Below are 17,296 nucleotides of genomic sequence, written 5' to 3'. Positions count from 1 at the left end.
GTAAAGAGGGTCACTGGGAGTTGGAGCTGACTTGACAGCCCCAACACACACACAGGTTGGATAGTAAATCCATGACAATATGTATCTATACTGGGTAGTGACTACATAAAACGTGCTTCTGTGCATATGCATGTATATATATTTTATCACAAGCCATTCTAAGCACTAATTGTTGGTGGTAGTTAGATGCATCAGGTCCATTTTGACTCAGAGCATTTCCGCATCAGAGTAGAACTGCCCCCTCGGGTGTTCTGGTTTATCATCTTTATAAAGAGTGGATTGTCAGATCTTTTTCCCAAGGTGGGTTTGAACCCCTGAACTGTTGCTAACAGCCTAATGCTCTACTGTTGTGCCCCACCCCCCAGGCTCCTTTGATTACCATTACAAATCTTAACAACTGGGGGTGGGGGGGCTGTTCTATAGAAGTTGGTACTTGAGGAAGAGTGGGAAAGGCCTTGTTGAGAATTACCAAAGGCCACAGGCCATGGGAACTGCTCTGCTTCAGTGACTTCGAGGAATTGGGCCCTGTTTGCTTAGATACTTGATTGAAACTATCACTTGGTTGATAGCCACAAGACTTGGCTCAAAGAGGAGGCCTTTGAGGGTTCACTGTTCCCACCATTGCTCGCTCCTTCTTCCCGCTTCATCCTACATCCCGTGATACACTTTGAACCGGTTCTGCCCACTCCAGCCAGTGGCTAATGAAATGAGACTTGGACAGACTTCAGTTTGTAAAGTGTGAGTGCACTGGCAAGCTAACCAGAACGAGCAACCATTACAGACGGATGCCCCGCTGGAAACAGCCTCCCTCTGAGAAAGCCAGGGCCGCCTGCTCATTGCACGCAACCGAATCTCTTGGCCAACAGAGTCACAGGCAACAGCGCCCTGCTCAAAGCTGGTGCTCAATCACTCTGCTTTGAACATGCGTCCCTCTCAGAGTTCTGGTGATAATCCAATCGCCCCCCACACCCACCGGGCTCCTGAAAAGTCTCACTCTGCCTCTCCTGAGTCTCCCATTTCAGAATTTTAGCGCATTCATGTATTTTTGCCATTCAAATTAGCATTTCAACTCACCGACATTTGAAAAATCCAGGTCCGCTCCAATTTCACTTTGTCAGCTATGATTGAACTGGTTTAAACTGGTGTGAAGTTCAAGCTCTCATCCCAGCACATGCCCGATTAGAAAAGACTGGTGTTGGCTCCCACTTCTCACACCCCCAGGTGCGGTCAGGAGGCTGGCTTTCCTGGCTCAGTCCACTTTGTGAGGCTTGTGCTGTTTCTTTCTTTGCTGGTCCAGATATATTTTTTAATCATTTTATTAGGGGCTCATACAACTCTTATCACAACCCATACATACATCAATTGTGCCAAGCACATTTGTACATTCATTGCCCTCATCATTCTCAAAACATTTGCTCTCCACCTAAGCCCCTGGCTCCTCATTTTTCCCCTCCCTCCCTGCTCCCCCCTCCCTCATGAATCCTTGATAATTTATAAATTATTATTTTGCTATTTCTCTCCTACCTCACACCCTGCTACCTTTCCTTTCTGGGCTCAGTGCCCAGGCCATTGGTGGCTCTCCCTCTTTATGATTACGACTATTCAGGTAGCTGGAGGCCAGGGATGCCCACAGGCTCAAAGGGCATATTCTCCAAGGAAGTGGGCACTGCAGAGCAATGGGAATTAGAGGAAGGATCCTTCGGGAAGACAGTTCAGGAGAGTAGAGTCCGTGTGTTGGCGTCTTCATTCCCCTCCGGTCCTCTGAAGAGACCGAGCGGCAAAGGGTGGCAGAAGGGGACCTTGGGGCCAGAGGTCTCCAGTTGGCCACGTAGGGGCTGTCATGCCTGGCTTCTGACAGATACAGATGGGGTGTGCGGCTGGATGAGCTCTGAAAATGGTCAAAAGCTCACACTCAAGCCCACTGCCGTGGTTCCAGCGTCCACGCGCAGCAACCTCACAGGACGGGGTAGACCTGCCCCTGGGGGGTTCCAAGACTGTCACTCTCTTTTTTTTAATCATTTTATTGGGGGCTCTTTAAACTCTCGTAACCATCCATACATCAATTGTATCCGACGTAATCGTACACATGTTCCATCGTTCTTTCCTAGACATTTACCTTCCATTGAGCCCTTGGGATCAGCTCCTCTTTTGTTTTTCCCTCCTTCCCCCACCCCACAACACTCGTGGCCCCTTGATAGATTATAGATTGTTAATTATTTTCAAATCTCTCTCTGACCGCTGTCTCCCTGCCCCTCTGGTTTCTGTTGTTCTTCCCCCTGGATGGGGGGGTGTGGTGGTGTGCCATTCATTGTGATCAGTGCCCCCTCCCTCCGCACCTCTCCCTCCCTTCCCCTACCCTTTCGGGATCTCTAGTCCCATTCCTGGTCCTGGGTTCCATGTGTTGTGAGTGTTATCTCTTGCCTAAACCTATGTACATGCTCCCTTCTAGTCCAGAGAGGGAGGCGGCACTGGGGTCATGATAGCGGGGGTGAGGAGGCCTCAAGGGATCAGAGGTATATTGCATGACCCATTAGTGCTCCACTGCACCCTGCTTGACTCATCCCCACTGCGACCCCTCTGTGGGGCATGTTTCATTGTCCACAGATGGGCTTTGGGTCTCCGCTCTGTCCTCCCTCCATTCTTACCGGTGCATCTTTGTTTGTTTGTTTACTGTTTGTTGTGAGTCTTCTGATGCCCACTGTCCGGTCTCCATGACACCTCATGGTCACACTGGCTGGTGTGCTTCTTCCATGTGGACTGTAACTCTTTATGGGAATGGAAAGCCTCCTCTTTCTCCCATAAAGCAGCTGGTGGTTTTGAACTGTTGACCTTGGGGCTAGCAGCCCAATGTAACCACTACGCCACCAGGGATCCTCAATAAGGGTCTTAAGATATTAGATGCTCTTGACTACTGACCATACACCAGGGGCTGGCCTGAGAACGCTATGACTTCGTTCACGTTATACTCAACTTTGGTCTCTTGATGCCCGTGCGAAAGACGAGACATAGCCTGACTGGCAGACCGAGGAGCCAGAGTCTGAAGCTCAGACTAACTGAATGACAGAATGAAGCTCAGTCCACCCGTGAAATCCTCAAATCCTCACTTCTTCATTTATTTAGCTGTCTGGGCCCCACTTCCTCCCCACTGCCCGCTTTTTAAGCACGTGTTGCTGCTGCCTTGCACCGCTTGCCTCTTCTTTCTGCCCCCTTTCCTTATTTCTCACGTGCTCCTCTCACTCCCCAACCGGATTCTTTTTCTTCTCTTCCTGCCAGAGGATCCTGGGCTCCCAGCTGTCTCCCAGTCTGCAGTTTTTCGGCCAGTCTCTGAGTGGGGGGCAGGATCTGTCCCAGGACTGGCTGGCGGACCTGGCCGTGGGGGCCCAAGGACACGCCGTGTTGCTCCGGTGAGAAGGGTTTCCCTTAGGCATCCCCATCGGGCCCTGGGTCCAGCACAGACACCCAGCCCCTTCCCCCTCGCCCCCCAAGCCAGACACCTGTCCTCAGTCAGGATTCCGCCCACAGGAGCAGGCCTGTTCTGAATGTGTGGGTGAAAATGAGCTTCAGTCCAGAGGAGATTGCACGGTCCCTGTTTGAATGTCGTGACCAGGCAGCCCCTGCCCAGCCCCTGGGGGATGCTGAAGTCTGCCTTACTATTTCCCCAAGTTCTCGGAACTGGCTTGGTGAGTCACCTTCTCCCCAACCCAGAGGACCCCGGGCCCGTGGAGGCTCCCTGGCCAGGACTCCTGCCTTGGCCCTGGCCCACTAGAGGAGCTCCTGGTTCCCACCCCCTCTTTCTCCATCAGGTAACCTCCAGAGCTCTGTGACCTATGACCTGGCACTAGACCCCGGCCGCCTGAGTCCCCGTGCCATCTTTGAGGCAACCCAGGCTCGAAATCTGACCCAAGTCCAAGTCCTTGGGCTGGGTCGGCATTGTAGCACCGTGAAGTTGCTCCTACTGGTGAGGGTCCGGGGGTCCCAGCAACCGGCCATGGAGTTCGCAGGGCAAGAACCCAGGGGTGCATCCCAGTCACCCTGGGATTCTCAGGTCTAGCCTAGGGCCTGGGGCACCAGAGGCATTGGGGTGCGCTGAACGAGGGACTTGATGAACGAGGCCGGCTGTCGCCGCGAGAGAACCCACAGTTGGCTTTCAGGGATGGGTGATGGTTGCTTGGGGGAGTGACGGGCTGTGGGCTGGGGTTTGTTCACTTACTCGTTTGACACATGTCCGTGGGGCCACGCCTGTGGAACGGGCCCTGTGTAGCCGCTAAGGGACAAAACAGCCATCACCACAGGGAGCTCACCGCCAGGTGTGAGAAGACCCCAAACACACATTCCTCCCTCTAGATGTCAGGTCTGGATCCCTGCTACGATGAGAGAGAAAGCCAGGGGAGAGAAGACGTAGGGTGTCCAGAAGGCCTCTCAAAGGAGGGGAAGGGTGTAGACCCTGAGTGGGTCAAAGCAGAGGACAACCAAGACAAAAGGTCTAGGGACAAGAAGGCATGCCAGGCGAGTGATGGTCACCGATGTCCATGGAGTGCAGGCAGGTGGCACCACTAGCCATTTCGTAGAGGAGGAGACTGGGACACAGCCAATAGCTTCCTGGGATCCTCTTCTTGGTCATCTGCGCTCTCCAATGTCTGTCCTTGAAGGCCTGCGTGGAGGACTCAGTGACCCCCATCACCTTTCGTCTCAACCTGTCCCTGGAGGGAAAACCCATCCCCTCTTACGGAAGCCTGCAGCCCATGCTGGATTTGGATGCGGAGAGATACTTCGTGGCATCCGTGAGTCCTGGGGCTGGGGTCTCCCAGAGGGACTGGGGTGGCAGACTCCGGATCTTTGGGAGAGCTCCTCTTTGTCTCCCTCCCAGCTCCCCTTTGAGAAGAACTGTGGGACTGACCGCATCTGCCAGGATGACCTTCGTATCTCCTTTGACTTCTCCGGGTGAGCCTTAGACCTGCCTGTCCTAGTTGTCAAGCCTCCCGCCCAGAACCCTGCAAATGCTCCTCTCCGATGCTCAGAACCCAGGCCCCCTTGTCCCCCATCGGTCTCCAGCCTCCCCATCCAGCCCATTTCTAGCTTCCGGAACTGAATCAGCTCCTCCTCTCCTCCCCACTCCCAGCTTGAAGATGCTCCTGGTTGGGAGTCACCTGGAGCTGAACATGCACGTGACCGTGGGGAATGACGGCGAGGACTCCTATGGGACCACCATCGTCTTCTCCCACCCAACAGGGCTGTCCTATCGACGTGTGACAGTAGCCCAGGTGCTAGAGCTTTAGGAGGAGGGCATGGCTCGTAGGCTGAGGACCAGTCTGGTTCCTTGCCAAGTCTCGGCAGTTCTTGGTTGCATGGGTGAAGCTGTGCTGTGGAGCGTGCCACAGTTCATGCGGAGTTCCACTCTGGGCTGAGCATCAGGAGGAACGCTGGTGGCACAGTGAGTTACATGTTGGGCTGCTAACCATAAGATCAGTAGTTTGAATCCGTCAGCTGCTTCACAGGAGAAGGATGAGGCTTTCTACTCCCTTAAAGAGTTACGATCGCAGAAACCCCAGGGAGCAGTTCTGCCCTGTTCTCTAAGATTACCGAGAATCAGAATCAACTTGACGGCAGTGAGTTTGAGGGTTTTGTTTTGTTTTGAGACCAAGGCAAGAGTTTCCTAAAGGAGCTAGATAATAATATTTCCAGAACCATACCGTCTCAGCTGCAGTTGCTTAATTACCTTGGCTGTTCTAGTCTGAGAGGGGTCCTCGACAGTATGGAAATGAGTGAGCAAGGTGATGTCCAATAAAACTTTATGTACAAAAACAGGTGGTGGGCTGCAGTTTGCCGACCCCTGCTGTAGAAGACTGGGCTCGGACTGCAGGCAAAGAGAAGTAGAGCTTTCACCGAAAATTGGTTTTGAGCCCCTCAAAAGGATATCGCTGAGAGTCAACCACGATCAGCTTTTGCCCCATTTATTTCATCTGTGTTTTCTTCCCTGGAGTGTTTTAAAGCAAGGCCCAGGCCCCTCCGTGGTTCACCTTCTAGTTGAACAGTGGGGGTGCTTCTTACATGACCCCAGTGTCATGATCACGTCTGGTGACAACTGCAATTCCTTCCTGTTAGACTACAATAAAATGCCCCTAGTTGCCTCAAAAATGTCCTGTTTTGGGAGCCAGGATCTAGACTAGGTCTCATATCCCTTTGAGTTGAAGATTCCTAATGGGAATATACTTTGATTTGCTGTCTGGCAAACCCCACTGGGAATCAGCAGTCTCCTGCTACCTAGCGGGGGGGTGGGGTTGGGGGTGGGGGGGCGGACCAAAACAAACTCACTGCCATCGACTCAGTTCTGACTCTGATGACCCAATAGGACAGGGAAGACCTGTTTCCTCTCCCCCTGCCCCCTGTGGGTTTCTGAAACTGTAACTCGTTCGGGGAATAGAGGACCTCGTTTTCCTTCTGCAGAAGGGGTCAGTGGCTTTGAACTGCTGACCTTGTGGTTAACAATCCAACTCGTACTCACTCCATCACCAGGGCTCCCATGAGGGGTAAGTGCCCTGTTACTGAAAGCCCTCCTAGAAAGATCCACCCCGTGCAATGCCCGAGCCTTTGTTCGCTCTTGATTTTAACCAGTGAGCCAGAAAACATCGCGGTGGAGACAATGTAGACAACGAATGAACGGAGCGGGACCTGTGTAGTCGCAAACATCGCTACTTTTGTTAAGTCTGCCAGTGGACACACTTTTAAAAATGTTTATCTGTTCCTTACATGGAGACCGATGGGGGCTTCCACTCCCGTGAAGCGTTGTAGTCTGGGAAACTCGTAGGGGCTGTTTTACACTGTCCTTGGAGTGGCTGCGAGTTGGCATCGACTCGCCATGAGGCTTGAGGTTTGGTTAGTTGTGTAGACCGACGTCTCTCTGGATGATTTGATACAATCACTAGAATTGGCTTTAAAGTCGTGCGCGTGCATACACACGCACACACACACACTGCCCCCCCCAAAAAAAATAGTTTCAAAGAGCGGAATGGAATACAAGAGTAGAAAAATGTCGGTCCCTTCTGCTAGGTGGGGGTCCAAGGGGCACTGATCTAGCCACGCTCCTTTGGAGTCTGTCGGAAATTTCCCAGGAAGAAAAAAATGTTGTTGTTTTGTTTTTTGATGACAATACATGAAACACTCTCCTGACCTCGTCTCTGGAATTTGGACCTTGGGAAGCCATTGGACGCAGACGGCGTCTGCAGATCTGTTTAGAAACACAAGCTCATGTTCGAATCCAGGAAGCCACGTCACTTCTTCTTTGAGGTTTCTTTGGAAGACAAACAATATGCGTCTGCATTAAAAGAAAAAGGTTTTTATTTTTAATCCTGCCGCTGCCTAGAACCCTCCGCCCTTGCCCTCCCCTCGTCTGACATGTGAGAGCCGGCGGGCTGAGAGTCGAGGCCCCTGGAAGACCAGCTGCAACATCAACCACCTCATCTTCCGCGGGGGCACTCAGGTAAGCTCTGCTGCTTCCCAGTTTTGATCCCCTCCCCCCAGCCCCATCTCTCACTTCTCCGCTGCCCTCTGCCCCCTCCTCTTCTTCGACGGAGGGTTCACGTATCATGCACAAGAGCCTTGTGCAATCGCCACCACGCTCCGTTCCAGAACACTTTCTTCCCTCTTGGATATGTTATTAGCTCCCCATTTCCTTCATCCTCCCCTTCCCCACCCGCTCACCTGTACCCCCAAGGAGCCCCTAATCCAGCTACTGTCTCTATAGCATCACCCATCCCAGACTGCACACACTGGAAAACATACCAAAGGGGTGGCAGTGGGTGGAGAGCAGTAACAATAACAAAATAAATCAGAGGAAAAGGCCCAATAGAGAAAAAGGCAGGCAGTATTGAAAACTGGAACAAAATTAACATGGGTCAAAGCAGAGCTCAAATGATGAGGTAGGAGCTCAAATGATGAGGTATCGCATTTAATCTGATCGCAGCAGCCATCATCGAGTTGGTGATGCCCTCAGTCTGACAGCAAGGCTGTTCACATCCCTCGACCACGGGCAGAGGGCCGTCGCAGAGCCCTCATCCATGTTGGGACCCAGCACATGGATGTTGGGTTTCCACGGTCATCCATTGCCTTCTGTCAGCCAAGCCCCGGCACCATTCCCTCCTTTGGAGTTGGCTGTTCTTCCTTCTCATCCTTGGATCACACAGGCTGGTCTGCTTCGTCCATGCGGACTGCGTTGATGGCTCGTTTCGACGGCTGCTTGTTTGAAGATGAGCCTCGAAGGCCCCAGACACTATTCTTTTTGATAGCCAGGCCCCATCTGCTTCCTTCACTGCACTTTGCGGCAGCTCCCATCGGGTCCGTGATCTCTTCATGAGCTGCCCTCCTCTTCTTCAGCTCACCTTTGTGGCCACCTTTGACGTCGACCCCAACGCCAAGCTCGGGGACCAGCTGCTCCTGATGGCCAATGTCAGCAGGTAAGGGGGCCAGGCTCAGGAGCAGTGCTCTCTCACCCCAGCTATCTTCTCCAAGGCCCTTCCTGGCTGACCTCCTGCTCTTTCCTTAGTGAGAATAACACCCCCAGGACCAGCAAGACCACCTTTCAGAAGGCGCTCCCGGTGAAGTATGCTGTCTATGTCGTGATCAACAGGTATGGCAATCTGACCTCCAAAGGATTCGTAGCCACCCGATTGAGGTGTGAGTGGCTTCCACACTCCATGCAGGGATCCTACAAATGCCTGGGCTATTCCTCGGTTTCACTATCATTCCCCTTCCCACTGGTAGGGAATACCGTTAGCGGCACTCACTAGTTCATCACTTACTGGAGAGTGTTTATTGTGGGCTAGCCATAGTACGTGTGAGGCTATCATTATAGGCTACATCTAACGGGGGTTGCAATTCCTAGAGAGCTTCCAAAAAAAAAAAAAAACTGTCTTGGGAGAAGTCCCTAAAAGATACTAATGTGAGACATATCCCTGTCTCTGAAACTCTGACCACCTTATTAGAGCATGAGGTCACCCTCATGTAAGCCAGAATCTCATGAACCCCCCACCCCACCCCTGTCATGTATCTTTAATGTTGGGTGAGGGGGGCCCTCAAAGGAAAGCCAGGGCCTCATGTAAGGGGAACCCTCAGCTAAGGGTTGAAAGATTGACAGCCATGAGCTTGGCTGGCTGTGACTTTCAAAGGTGTCCTTGGCACTGGAGTGAGACACATCTTCACTTTAGGAACTAAATCTGTGCGGTGCAGGACTTTTGGAATGCCGTATGCCGGCTTACCAAAGGCTAACCATGTTCCTATCACTGTGATTACCCACACCTTGCTTCTGCAAGTGCCCTCTGGGAAACACAGGAAGAGGTGAACTGCCTTCCATAGAGGCAGGGAGCTAGAAGATGCTGGGTATAAAAACTGGGTCTTCCAACAACGCTTCCCAAGGAGGCTTAGTCTTGAAGTGTTTGGCATTAAGGAGTCATCTCAAGTCAAGGGTTGGAGCAAAAGAGTCTCAATGTGGACATCCCTCGTATCTGCTATGTGCCAGACACAGAGCTGCGGTTCCTTTGCATACATGCCTCTGCTATTCAATCAAGATTCCTGAGCCCCCTACCCCCATGCAATCAAACGGCAGACATAAATCCCTACCCTGTCACACTTACATTCATGTCGCGCCATGAGCTTGCATGACTTGGCTTAGGTATAACCCCCTGCCAGTTCCACCAACGTGCTTTGTGAAACATTCTCCTAGGCCAGGGGTGCACTTTCCCCTGCACCCTTGACGGCACTCAGAAGCCCCATCTAGCATCTGGCCTGGGCTTGGTGGCTGCGGTGTGTCCCATGGTTTGCACACACCTGCTCAGGGATCCACGGGCAGGACACTCAGCATGAGGATCTGGCATTTTGTGGGAATTCTTTCAGAAAAGGAATGCCTAGGCTAGCAGTTCTCAACCTACAGGTCGCAACCCCTTTGGGGGTCGAATGACCCTGTCACAGGGGTCTCCTGATTCGTCACAGTAGCAAATTGACAGTGATGAAGTAGCAATGAAAATAATGTTATGAAAAAAAGAAAATAATGTTATGGTTGGGGGGTCACCCCCACTTGAGGCACTGTATGAAAGGGCCGTGGCAGAAGGAAGGTTGAGAACCACTGGCCTAGGTGAAGGATAAGGCCTAGGTGAGCATGACAGGGTGAGACCAGCCACCTAGGTGAGGGTCCATGCTGCCAGGGCTTATTTGCCTGGCCAGAGATGCGAGGGACTGACTTGCCTGGCCAGACTCCATGACAGGGACTGACTCACCTGGACAGAGATGTTGGTAAACTGAGGCCCCGTGAAGAGGCTGCTATTGGGCTTCCCTCGCCTTCAAAGGAAATAGGAGAGAAAGACCCCACTCACCCACCCACCCACCCACCCACCCAGAGAAGGCCTGGAGGACACCAGGAAGGGGGTTAATGTCCAATAGGTGTTTGTGTAACAGCATTAGTCTGCCTCCCAACCTCTGCTGCATCCCACCTGCCTACCCATCGTCCTCCATGCCCACGGATGCCTCAGAAGACAACAGGTTCACAGAGGGCCTGCTAGCAGACCCGTGGCCTCTCAGCTATGTACACGGTATCCCCTGTCCAGCACCCTCTCGACAGTCTCCTCTGGGGGCAGCTCCTGCAAGCCCCTCTGCTTCCTAAACCCTCCTACAACCCCAACACAGTCCCAGGTAGATCTCACCCCAGGGCCCCACTGACGACCTGTCCCATCCTGCTCCCAATCAGAGCGTTCTCAGGAAGCCTCCCCCGGAACTTCACATCTACCCAGGCCTCCTCTCTCTCCACAGTCATGCGCCATCCACCAAGCACCTCAACTTCTCAGCCTCGGAGGAGGAAGAGAGCGGTGCGATCCAGCACAGGTACCAGGCAAGTGGTGGAGGCCCAGAAGCTTGGGGTGGGGCCGGGGATGGAGCTCAGGGAGCCGTGTGGGGTCTGGCTCTGCCCTCACTGTTCTCTGTGCAGGTGAGCAACCTGGGCCAGAGGAAACTGCCTGTCAGCATCAGCTTCTGGGTGCCCGTGGAGCTGAACGGAGTGGCTGTGTGGAAAGGAATAGAAGTCCTTCCCCAGCAGGTATGGAGGCCTGGACTCGGCTCCTCCACGGATGTCCTTTCCCTGGACACAGGAGTGTGAATCCCTGACACCCCACCGAGATGCTGGTTCATTGTCTTCTTTTAGGGTCCGTTCTTTCAGTGCTCTGGCGAGAAAACAGAGCCCCCCGAGTCCGACTCCCTGAGCCGCGTGCAGAAGCAGCCTGTGCTGGTGAGGGTGACTGTGCGCTGGCCTCCGTCCTGAGCCACGCGCCAGACGAATGTGAAGAGAGGGGAGCAAAGGGCAGAGGGGGGCCGGCGGAAGGGCCCTTGCACTCTCAGACGTGGCTGCGCCCCTCGCATCAGATGGTTCAACCCCGCTGTCTACTTTCAAGTCCGTCTTTCTGGCCTGATGCCGTGCCTCTGTCCCTAGGACTGCTCCGTTGCCACCTGCCTGAAGTTCCAGTGTGATATCCCCTCCTTCGACATCCTGAATGAGTTTGACTTCATCCTCAAGGGCAACCTCAGCTTCGGCTGGGTCCGCCAGGTATACAAGGTCCCACGGCAGAGCCCCTCCCTGAGAACCTGAGGTGTCTGGGTTCATGCTTCACAAGAAACCCCCCTGCTGTCCCGTCCGGTCTGAGTCACGGCAGCCCTAGGGGACAGGGTAGAACGACCCCTGTGGGTTTCCAAGACTGTAAGTAACTCTTGATGGGAGTAGAAAGCCTTGTGTTTCTCCCGAGGAGCGGCTGGTGATTTCAGACTGCTGACCTCCCAGTTAGCAGCCCAACGCATAACCCACTACGCCACCAGGGATCCTGCACGCTGGCCCTAGCGTCAGGGCATTGCTTGACCTCTGAGCCTTCCCCAGAGCAAATTCTCCAGTCCCCCTCCCCTTTCACAGACACTGCAGAAGAAGGTGTTGGTCAAGAGTGTGGCTGAAATCAAGCTAAACGGAGCCATGTATTCCCAGCTGCCCGGACAGGAGGCATTCATGAGAACACAGGTACTGATGGCGCAGTAAGGAGGCGATGACCAGGCTGATGAAAGGGCTCCTGAGAGGCAATCGGTCATGTTAGGTGGCATTTTGCCCGCCTGGAGGAAGGATGACAAAGGCCTTGAAGCTACTGATATTTCTTGCATCTTACTCCTCAAAGCAGGGCCATGAAAGGAGGGGATAAACTGGGAGTTGGGGGAGGGGAGGGGCATGTTGCAGGGGTACGGGGGTCTGGGCTCACAAGAAGCCTTCTGCTTTCTGGTGGGACTATCTGCACTCCAGGTGGAGACAGTCTTGGAGAAGTACGAGGTCTATAACCCCATCCCCATCATCGTGGGCAGCTCCGTGGGAGGTCTGTTTCTACTGGCTCTCATTACAGCCACACTGTACAAGGTGAGTGTCTTACCCCCCTCTCGACACCATCAGTATCCAAGCCGGCTCTCTCTCAGTGAAATAAAGCATTCAACCATGTCCCTGCTAGGATACTTACTGTAAGAGACCCCCGCTCCCACCTATAACGCATCACCTTTGTCCAAGTCGTCTCCACAAGCAATCTTCCAGGCTCCCTTGATCGCTCTTGTTCTTCTCTATCCATCCCTGATGATGGGTTATAATACCAAAAAAGGCAGACCTGGCTTTAAATGTTGACGCCACTCTGTGTCTGTAGGCAAGTGTTTCGTCTGCTCTGGGGCTTCAAGTCTTTCTCTTTTAGATTAAAAAAAAAAAAGTTTACTTTTTCAAAGAAAACCGGCGATAGCCAATTGGAAACCTACATATTCTTTGAATCCAAGTTTGTTTTATTTCATTCAGAAGCGAGTTACTGATTTTCCATTCTACACGGCCCCCTCCCCCTTCTCCCCTTTAAACGTTTATTCCCATCGACTCAGGCTGAACCCTCTCAAGGGGATGGTTCGTCATCGGTCGTCAGACTCTCACTTTGTTCCTTTGACCCCAAAGTGTAACCCGGCTCCATCGTGCATCTTAAGGAGTCCAAAAAACAATGGGGTGGGGGATCTCTGGAATAGCCAGTTGAGTTGGGAAAAAAGAAAAGAAAACATAAAAAGACAGGCACATGAATGCTATGTGGTTGGGGCAGGAACCCACGCTAATATTCTCAGTCTTCTGATCCTGTGCCATGAATCCTGTGGGTCAACACCCCTGTGCTCCCCACCTTATGATTCGAACCCAATGACCCGGCTCCATAAAGCACAAAGAGAAGAAGAGGCACAATGTCAGAGGCCGTAACCGAAGGGAAAGATGAGGCATGTCTGTCGGGTTTAATAGATGCACGTCAATAGCGACCCAGGTCCCCTTACACGGTTCTGAATGGCGGTCAGATAAATTTTCAAAACCTAACCTTTAAAGACACTACTTGGAAGAAACTTTTTATATTTACAGTTCAACCGATAATACCAACACTTGTTACTATACTGTGTGTGACAGGTTTTGTGGTTACAAAAAGAATTAGGTAAATTGAAAGATTGTTGGTATCGTGACCAATCTAAGTCTCATCTCGTGCTCCCCCATGCCGTTTAATTTGTAAATTAAAGCGTTTTAAACATGACTCAATTGTGAATGTTAGTTTAAAGGGGAAGGTGAGACAAAATCTCGATTATCTAGCCCAATACATTGGGATTTGTATGGTGCTTTCCTTTTGCCTTAAAAAAAGACATAGCCGTGTTATTTCAGTCACACAGAGGGCATGCAGATTTAGGGGGTCGACATTACACACCATCTAATTGGAATCAAAGACACTTGTCCCAACAGCAGGTCACCTATAAACCGTTATAATTAAACACTGTGGAAAAATTCTCCAGCCCTTCCCACACTGTTCCCTAGTCAAACAAACAAAAACGAGAAGTAAAATAAAATTTTACAAGACAGGCAATGTAATTGTACCCCAATTGCCAAGGTATAAAGAGCAAGTGCTTCAAGGCTGATGTAAATAATAGTTTCTAACTCATGTCCTTTAACGCAAGGTCAATATGGCTGATTTCATTTGTGACAATAGCATTAGGAGTCATACTTTAATTTATTTAAGACTAAAATTTAATTTTTAAATTTAATTTACGTATTTATTTTATTTGATACAATAATTTAATACAATACAATAAGAAATACATTTTTATTTCGTACAATAATTTATTGAATACAATAAGCCTCCATTATTGATCTGATCCTCCACAACCCCACTTTTGACACTCCTAAGATGATGGAATGTGCTCCTCAATCCCTCGTCTGGATCCTGGATTCTTAATCTGGAAAGGTGTAAATGGTACAACGTATATAACGTCTCTAACCTAGTATGTGGGACACGGTCGGGGTTTCAGAAGTGGCGGTCATCCCCGATCATCTCCTATCTTCTTTTCCACTGGATGTCCTGATTTTCCTCCTCCGCCTTCTCCAGATCGGCTTCTTCAAACGCCAGTACAAGGATATGATGGAGGAAGCAAAGGAAGGAGCTACCCCCGAAAGAGAGGCGTCAGACTCCCCATTTGCCCAATAAGCAACCCTCACCCCTACCTCCTGTTCTTCTCTGGATCTGATTTCCCTGAAGATATTCCTCTTGCTCTCCCCTAAGCCAAGGGCAAGGAGGGAGAAATATTCCTCACGAGGGAGGTTCAGATCAGGCGGCTTCTCTTGGTAGAAACTCTGCCTGGGAAGGACCGTTTGCCTTGTCAGCACTCCAGCTGGAAACTTCGATCACAAGGTCCCTACCGGGCACCCACCAGAGGTCTTGGCTTTGAAATTCTACCTGGAAATACGTAGACGATGGCCCCAGATGCCAGTTTCCCTTCTTGCCCTGGGCACCAGTGATGTTTAGGAAATGGCACACTTGTCCTCACCCATCTCCGGTGGCTCCCTGCTGCTTTCAGGATAACAGCCCCACACTCTGGGCCTGGTGTGACAAGTCCAGTTTACGCCCCGAGCCTCCCAGCCACCCTGGTTTTCTCCGAAATCCAGTCGGCATCGACCCCTTCATCCCTCTTTATAGTCTTCCCCCAGATTGTCCAGCCTGAGCTAGGAATGAACTGTCTGCCCACTGGAACTCATAACCTGGCCTCCTACATTGGGCAACATTGCTCGTTGGCCGAGAGGAGTGTCTGCTCCAACACCATGGCGGCTCGGTCTCAAAAAAAGGCCCAGGTCATGTGTTTGTTTTGTTTTGTATTGTTTTTGAGGCTCCAATGTATTAAAGCAATGAAGGAATGTCAGGAAATGATGACCAAATATGTGTGTTTTTAGTATTTGCGTTAAGAAGAAACTATCACACAAAATGAGGCGTTTAGCTTTCTTGGGGAATATGTCAACTATCTAAATAAAGGCCTTTTGTGGACATGAGACCAGGACAATGACCTCGGAATCCTTTTTCTGTAGTGGTGGGCCGTGGCCAGCCCTGAGGCCTGGGGCTGGGATAGGACGGTTAACCTGAGTGGGTACCACGGACATCCCCAGGCTCAAAGCAGCCTGAGCTCTTAGGACTGTGGGACACGGAGGGGCTCTTAGGAAACAAGGACAGGAAAGGGCTCATCCCCGGTGACTGTTCTCCCAGATGGAAAGGTCACTGGAGATGGCCAAGACACAAGGTGTTTCATGTGCTAACTTGGGTCAAGGGGAGGCTGATACCCAAAAAGAGGGAGGCTGCAAAAAAATATGTATGGTGGCAGGGGAAGACACTGGAAGAGTGAAAAAGTGGAAGGACACGGAGGTAAAGTTCTATTTCATACAGAATCCTGCAATAGCTAGTGATCACAAGTAGGTGCCTGGATGGATACTAAGACTGAAGCCTTAGTAGAGTATGCCTATGAATATGCATAGCTTTGACAGATAATATTGGCACATGTGTACTTACCTTTGCTGCAAATATATCCATGCATGTGGTGGAGCACACCGGAGGGGAAGTTATTACAACCTCTTAGACATAACCGACACCTAGAAGGAATGGGTCACTGGGCCTGGGGCTCAGGATCAGAGTCTCAGGGGACACTGAGGTCAATCAGAATAGCATCATCCATAAAATCCATGTGAACATCCATCTCCATGGCCTTGAGACCAGAAGAACTAGGTGGTGCCCGGCCACCACAACCACCTGCTCTGACAGCGATCACAATAGAAAGTCCTAGATACAGTGGAAGACGCGTATGGGATGGAAATCAAACCCCCAGGCTTAGTGGTCAGCTAGAGATTGATAGAACCCCTTGGGCTTTGATCCTTACCCCTTGGCCCTGTTTCCAGCCAAACAACACCAGGAGAACAGGAACATCGGGGAGTAGGCACACTTGAAAGAATCAGCCATTCATGATTGCAAGGACAGTGTTTGGCCAAGGACGATGTTCAGAAGGCTTAGGAAAGAAGGAGGGATGGAACCAGGGGAGACAAGAAGGAAGGGGGATAAGAGGTGTGTCATTGAGGAGACTTCAGTCAATGAGTGAAACGAAATGTGTGTGACGTGTTAACAGACACGGATCCTCACTATAAACCTTCATCCAATTTACCCTAAAAGGGAAAAGTACATGGACGTCTGTTACCAATACTGGGATGTGTTAGAGGAGACACGGGTTGCACGTGGATAATGATTGAAGACCATCTCGGAGTCCCATGTTTGGTACCTGTCATACTCCATGAGAGGGCACCTGTTCTAACATAAACCTCATTGTCGTGTCTGGCACTTAACCTTCTGTTCTGTTCTCAACACATGACTAGCTATTTCCCTGCCCGGGAGAGATCCCATTTTTTGCTGCCACTACCAGGGAACTCTGGACCCATGGGAAGGGCAGGCAGGCAGGCGTCTGAGCTGAGAGAAAGCTGGAAATGATCTTCCTCATCAGCCATCCACCTTTCAGATGTGGAAGCTTTGAAGGGTCAAGACAGAAGCCATCCCAAACTCACAGCCTTTGGGTCCCTTCCCTATCACAGCCGCCATACAGGACAGAGCACAACTCCTCCCAAAGGTCCCAAGACTGTGCATTCTTACAGAGCACATCGCCTCGTCTTTCTTCCTTGATGTGTCTGGTGGCTTTGAACCACCGACCTTGCAGTCAATCAACTCTTTCACCAGGGTTCCTGTTCTTGGAGTTCCTGGAAGAACCAATCACACGAGGCCCCTGGGTGACCCTTCAGCTGATGAACGACTTTAATGAGAATCCACCCCTAGAAATAGAGGAAAGAACTGGGAGTAAAAGGGCATTTATAGAGGTCTAGATAAAGACATGTACATATGCAAATATATTTATATGAGGATGGGGAAATAGATCTATGAGCCTA

The 17,296-nt window shown here is 51.2% G+C and overlaps 1 protein-coding gene across 1 annotated transcript in view; it reads left to right on the top strand.

The window, feature by feature from the left end:
• The window catches only part of LOC101657313 (integrin alpha-X), a 43,872-nt gene extending 28,499 nt beyond the window's left edge, over nt 1–15,373 (top strand). The window contains exons 15-30 of the mRNA XM_045284793.1: nt 3,274–3,404; nt 3,523–3,680; nt 3,804–3,958; nt 4,650–4,781; nt 4,868–4,941; nt 5,120–5,261; nt 7,361–7,477; nt 8,371–8,450; nt 8,540–8,623; nt 10,795–10,873; nt 10,970–11,077; nt 11,183–11,266; nt 11,468–11,581; nt 11,939–12,040; nt 12,314–12,424; nt 14,439–15,373. Of these exons, the coding sequence (XP_045140728.1) occupies nt 3,274–3,404; nt 3,523–3,680; nt 3,804–3,958; nt 4,650–4,781; nt 4,868–4,941; nt 5,120–5,261; nt 7,361–7,477; nt 8,371–8,450; nt 8,540–8,623; nt 10,795–10,873; nt 10,970–11,077; nt 11,183–11,266; nt 11,468–11,581; nt 11,939–12,040; nt 12,314–12,424; nt 14,439–14,537 (1,770 nt within the window). The 3' untranslated portion in view covers nt 14,538–15,373. The remainder of the gene's footprint in view (nt 1–3,273; nt 3,405–3,522; nt 3,681–3,803; nt 3,959–4,649; nt 4,782–4,867; nt 4,942–5,119; nt 5,262–7,360; nt 7,478–8,370; nt 8,451–8,539; nt 8,624–10,794; nt 10,874–10,969; nt 11,078–11,182; nt 11,267–11,467; nt 11,582–11,938; nt 12,041–12,313; nt 12,425–14,438) is intronic.
• The last annotated feature ends 1,923 nt before the right edge of the window (nt 15,374–17,296 follow it).

Source organism: Echinops telfairi, unplaced genomic scaffold (assembly GCF_000313985.2).
Source record: "Echinops telfairi isolate 266 unplaced genomic scaffold, ASM31398v2 ScPeMD7_5;HRSCAF=22, whole genome shotgun sequence".
NCBI classification, from domain to species: Eukaryota; Metazoa; Chordata; class Mammalia; order Afrosoricida; family Tenrecidae; genus Echinops; species Echinops telfairi.
Note: the sequence above shows the minus strand (reverse complement) of the source record. Positions and strands in the feature narration are given on the sequence as shown.